The 4,977-nt window shown below is 33.7% G+C and overlaps 1 protein-coding gene across 1 annotated transcript in view; it reads left to right on the top strand.

Moving 5' to 3' along the window:
- Positions 1 to 3,043: 3,043 nt before the first annotated feature.
- LOC110019816 (abscisic acid receptor PYL8-like) overlaps positions 3,044 to 4,977 on the top strand; it is a 5,474-nt gene continuing 3,540 nt past the window's right edge. The window contains exons 1-3 of the mRNA XM_020717654.1: positions 3,044 to 3,058; positions 3,223 to 3,517; positions 3,757 to 3,972. Of these exons, the coding sequence (XP_020573313.1) occupies positions 3,320 to 3,517; positions 3,757 to 3,972 (414 nt within the window). The 5' untranslated portion in view covers positions 3,044 to 3,058; positions 3,223 to 3,319. The remainder of the gene's footprint in view (positions 3,059 to 3,222; positions 3,518 to 3,756; positions 3,973 to 4,977) is intronic.

Here is a 4,977-nt window from a genome sequence, read left to right as displayed (position 1 = left end):
GATACGTATACTTGCGTAGTATCCCACAATATATAAATTAAAAAGTAAATTCTTATTTTTTTTCAGGATCAAGTTTTTTTATTTTGTTGTAAAATAAGAAAATATAAGTGAAAAATATAATCAGAGCTATTGTAATACTGTTGCATATAAATAGTCGAGATCAACGAGCTCCCCAATATCCAAACTCTAGAAGCAGTGGTTTGTCATTCCTTCAGTTGAGTGCTTCTTGAATGGCCTCAAACTGGCCCATCATTTGCTTCTGTAACTCCTACACTTGTCGCTGAATCTCTCGATTCACTGATTCTCTTGTGAACTCCATCAATGTTGCACCTCTTGCTGCGATTCTCCATCGTAGTGTGCTCTACTTCTTGTTTGTGGCATGTCCAAGCTCATCGTGCCACCTTTTAGGATTTTGAATCCTAAAATGTCTTCTCATAAACATGTCCCGAGAGTTAGAGCTAGGAGGGAAAGAAAGAGAGATGAAGTCGAGTGAGAGGGAAAGTTTTGTTCTTCATTTATGTCATGACCACCTACTTATAGGAGTCTCAAGATACAATTACATAAAAAGGTGGGAACATTTATTATAATCGCCCAAATAATTAAATCGATGTGTCCGTCGAATGCCAATTACATTATAATATAGAGAAAATATAAAGTATGTCGATTGCCAGGTGCTTCGGGTTCAACCGATAATGTCGACTGGCTGTAGCAGATTACTTCTGTCAAGGGATGCAGTCGATCGATCAAAGTTGTTCGGTCACTCGGTTGATGGTCAGTCGATAGATAATCAATTGCTCAATTTAGTTGTGTAGTCGACCGACCGCTTGGTGTGTCTACCTCGCTCTTTGGCACAGGACTTCGATCTCTTGAAGCTCCGTCGTAGCAGCTCAATCCATGGGGATTCTTGTTGGCATTTTTTGATGTATGCACCAACGTAATTGATTAAAGACTCATAACAATCAACTTTTATTAGTTTAACCAAATTGAGTTTCTCTAGCTACCATTCCTTGAAATGCCTTTATGGTACAATTCATCAAAAACACCAATTTTGCGTCTCAAGTTTTGATAATAAGAGCTTAGATATCTAATATTCAGTAAACACATGAGTAGCATAAAATAATTATTCAGTAACTTGTTCATAAATAAAGCGATAGTCGAATGCCACTTGAGAGTGAAAGATTGGATTTGCACTAGCATATGTAGCACTACTATTGTCATTGTATAAAACTTAAGGTGTTGAGATTTAAATACTTAGATCTTGTAGTAAAGATTGAACCCCATTTACATAATGTTGATCTACTAAATATTTGGCTTATGTTATAAAATGTAAGACTGTCATATGCTTCTTAGAGTACTAAATTATGAAATTTCTACCAAGATATAATGCCACTATGATGATGGGGGTTGTATCAATGATATCATCAGATATTTTGTTTCACGACTTCATGTGAAATTATCATGGAACTTGTTCTCACATCTTCATGGTGATTCCATCATCCAATTCCACAAGACACCACTATTCTCGTATCAATTAATGCATTCGTGATTTACCAATAACAAAATCAAATCACGTAATCACATTAAACACTGATCTTCACTACGTTCAAATCTCCATGATGTCACATAATAGCTTGATGAAAGCTTTCTTAAGATGACCAATAATATAAGCAGAGGAACAAAGCGATTAGAATACCCTATGAGAGTTAAAATAATAGCTAGTAGGGTTTAGAAAAATTATATGCCAAATCAATCAATGGTTAACTTAACTAAAAATCTTAGGCTACACCTAACTTTGGCATCTTAATTGCTTGATAAACAAGCCCATGTAAAAATTAAATTATAATAGTTTAGGTCATGCAAATGAATTTTTAGTTCGGCCATGAATGGTAGAATCACTAAGATCCATTCAAAGCCTTCACAATTGACAAGCATTTATCCAAGTTCATTGTGTAATTCTAACAAACATAAAATCACACTTTAATGCTCCACCATTAAATTTAATATTATTTGCAATTGTTTTAGAAGGTACTCCTAGCATACCCAAGTTTACCCCATTCTCATTGTCATAGTTGTAGTACATAAGGAGTGTAATAGATCATCAAATGGAGATGAGACTTGACAAACACTTTTTTCTGCTTTTTCACCCACCTTTCGTGATATCAAAATTGTGTCGTAGGTTTCTCACCTTGATTAATCTTATTTGGCTATTTGATTGACCTTTAAAGCATGACTAATTTTAAAGAGTCGAATCACAATAGGTATTTCTAAGAGATTATATAAATGCACAGGTAAGTGCAATTCTAATAATTGTAATAGATAATCATGTATTAATGCCAATAAAGTTGATGAATTATTGTAAGTCTTTAAGTATGTCATTAAGAGGAATATTAGAGCATCAAAATAAATTAAATTAGGACTAACTTTTGTTTATTATTTTTTTATTGAAAATGATGAATAATAAATTATACCATATGATTCTTAAAATCATATTTCTAATTGGTTGTGGTGCGCTGTCCAATTAGAAAAAAAAAATTTTAATTTAAATTAGGACACACTAACATACATCTTTTTGATAGAAAAGATTTTGATTTGTTCACTGTATGCATTTCTACTTACGATGAAAGTACGCATTGATTTTTTTATTATGAGCCACTAAATCTTTGCACTTCAAATTCTTCGCCATTGGGTCACCACGCGGGCCGTCAGCCCGAAGTTCTCCCAAAATGAATTATTATAATATCTCGCTTTTTAACCGTCCTATATTCTGATTGGACTAACCGTCGGCAGATATTTTTTTTAAAATAAGCATTAAAATTAACTTATTTAAAATTACTAATTTAATGCTTTGAACCCCCACGGCCGACGGGGCCAATGACCAATCGTCGGATTCGGATATTTGCTCACTCAATTGCAGGAACGCGGAAATCATCTGCTGGTGCGGTAACATTACCGCGAGTGACACTCATTAGAAACTTCTAGGGCGGCGTGCGTACTGGCGTTCCACTACTTCTTTAAGGCTATTATAGTAATTCAAATTGGATGAAGATAGGATCGAGTGGTAGTGTATTCTTACTATGCAAGCGTCCGCATATAAATTTTATACATTCACCACTATCTATCATCGATCATTCTCTGAGCTTGATCTTCACCGTTCATTACTCAGTACCCGCATATAAAAATATGGTGTCCGATTAGTTGGTAACTTTTTGTGTTTTCTTGCAGGAAACGGCGGAAGAAACGATCATTTACTGTGGAGAAGACAGCGATAAAGAGATAGAGAGGGTAGGGGTTCGAGGAGCTGTGTTTTGTGCGCTTCCTAATGATCGGGGATTGTCGGAGAGCGGCTCGGAGTGGAGATCCGGCCGGCGGCGGGGAGAATTGGTGGTCCGGTGAGATGTTTGCTGATGAAAACAAGCAGTTGGAGTCGGAGTACGTCATGAGGCACCACCGCCATGATCTTAAAGAGAATCAGTGCAGCTCTTTTCTTGTCAAGCACATCAAATCTCCGGTTCATCTTGTGAGAGCTTGTTCTTTATAGTGTTTCGATTCTGAATTGGTTTTGTTGAAGATCTCTTGTTATTTCTTCTTTGATGTTGTTGTAAATGGAATTGTTAGAAATGTGTTGTTTGAGGAAGCGGGTTTTGAATTTATTTGTTGTTTAGGGGGTTTCCCTCTAAGTAGGGTGATTCTTCTTGAAACTCAAGTTTTAAATTCTTGTCAAGTTTGTGGGTGTTTATGTTTTAAACGTGTCGGCAGGTTTGGTCTTTGGTGAGAAGATTTGATCAGCCGCAGAAGTACAAGCCGTTCATTAGCCGGTGTGTTGTGCAGGGGAATATGGAGATTGGGAGTGTTAGAGAAGTGAATGTTAAGTCCGGATTGCCTGCAACCACTTCTATGGAGAGACTAGAGTTCCTTGATGACAACGAACATGTTCTCAGCATCAAGATCGTTGGAGGTGATCATAGACTCAAGGTTTGAAAAAATTCTTTGCACTTTTTTCCCTGCATTATGTGATGCAATGGCTTAATGCAATAATGTATCTGTCGTCAGCTATTGACAATGTTTTTACTGCTCTTTTATTACAGCGGAATGGAATTTAGTTCCTTGTGCTTTTGCAGTGATGCCCTGTAAATTTTTTTGGCTGTGTTGAGCTATATTTTAATCTTTAATTAGATTATTAAATAAATCTTTTAGGTAATTATTTATTAGGTTAAATAATCAATGCTCTTAATATTACTTGATTCCAATATTTCAATATGTAGTTCAAAAATAAATTAAATATTACATATTAATGACATAATTATTAAGTTTAATTAAATTAAATTAAAATTTTGATTATGCTAATAAAAAAGTAAATCTTTTAGGTAATTATTCATTAGGTTAAATAATCAATGCTCTTAATATTACTTGATTCCAAGATTTCAATATGTAGTTCAAAAATAAATTAAATATTACATATTAATGACATAATTATTAAGTTAAATTAAATTAAATTAAAATTTGATTCTGCTAATAAATAATTAATTATTCACTAAATTAGCTGAGCAATATAAAAATTTGGTTAAACTAGGTTTTTTTTAAATAACAGTCTAATATTTATGAATTCATAATTAATTTGTTATTTATCATACTATTTTGTAGTAATTTAGAATTTCATTAAATCATTTAAATTTTTATAAGTAATTTAATTTTTTTAAATAGTTTTGATATAGCTATTAATATATTAAGTAGCTATAATTTTTTTATGAATTTAATTGATTATAATTAATAGATATCTAAACTTATCTTACCCTTTTCCACTCCTTTCCAAAAGCTCAATCTAGCTCCCTTCGACTGAAACCATCATCTACCTTTCCCTTTTCCTTCATCACCAAATGTCTCGTGATATAATTGTGACTAGAGCTCTGGAAAGTCAATAATAGGATCAAGACATACAAATACCACTAAAACTCCCATCATTCTCATCTTTTTGCTCCA

The sequence above is a fragment of the Phalaenopsis equestris genome, unplaced genomic scaffold, assembly GCF_001263595.1.
Source record: "Phalaenopsis equestris unplaced genomic scaffold, ASM126359v1 Scaffold000080, whole genome shotgun sequence".
NCBI classification, from domain to species: Eukaryota; Viridiplantae; Streptophyta; class Magnoliopsida; order Asparagales; family Orchidaceae; genus Phalaenopsis; species Phalaenopsis equestris.
The sequence above is the reverse complement of the archived record's forward strand: the minus strand, read 5'-3'. Positions and strand labels throughout refer to the sequence as shown.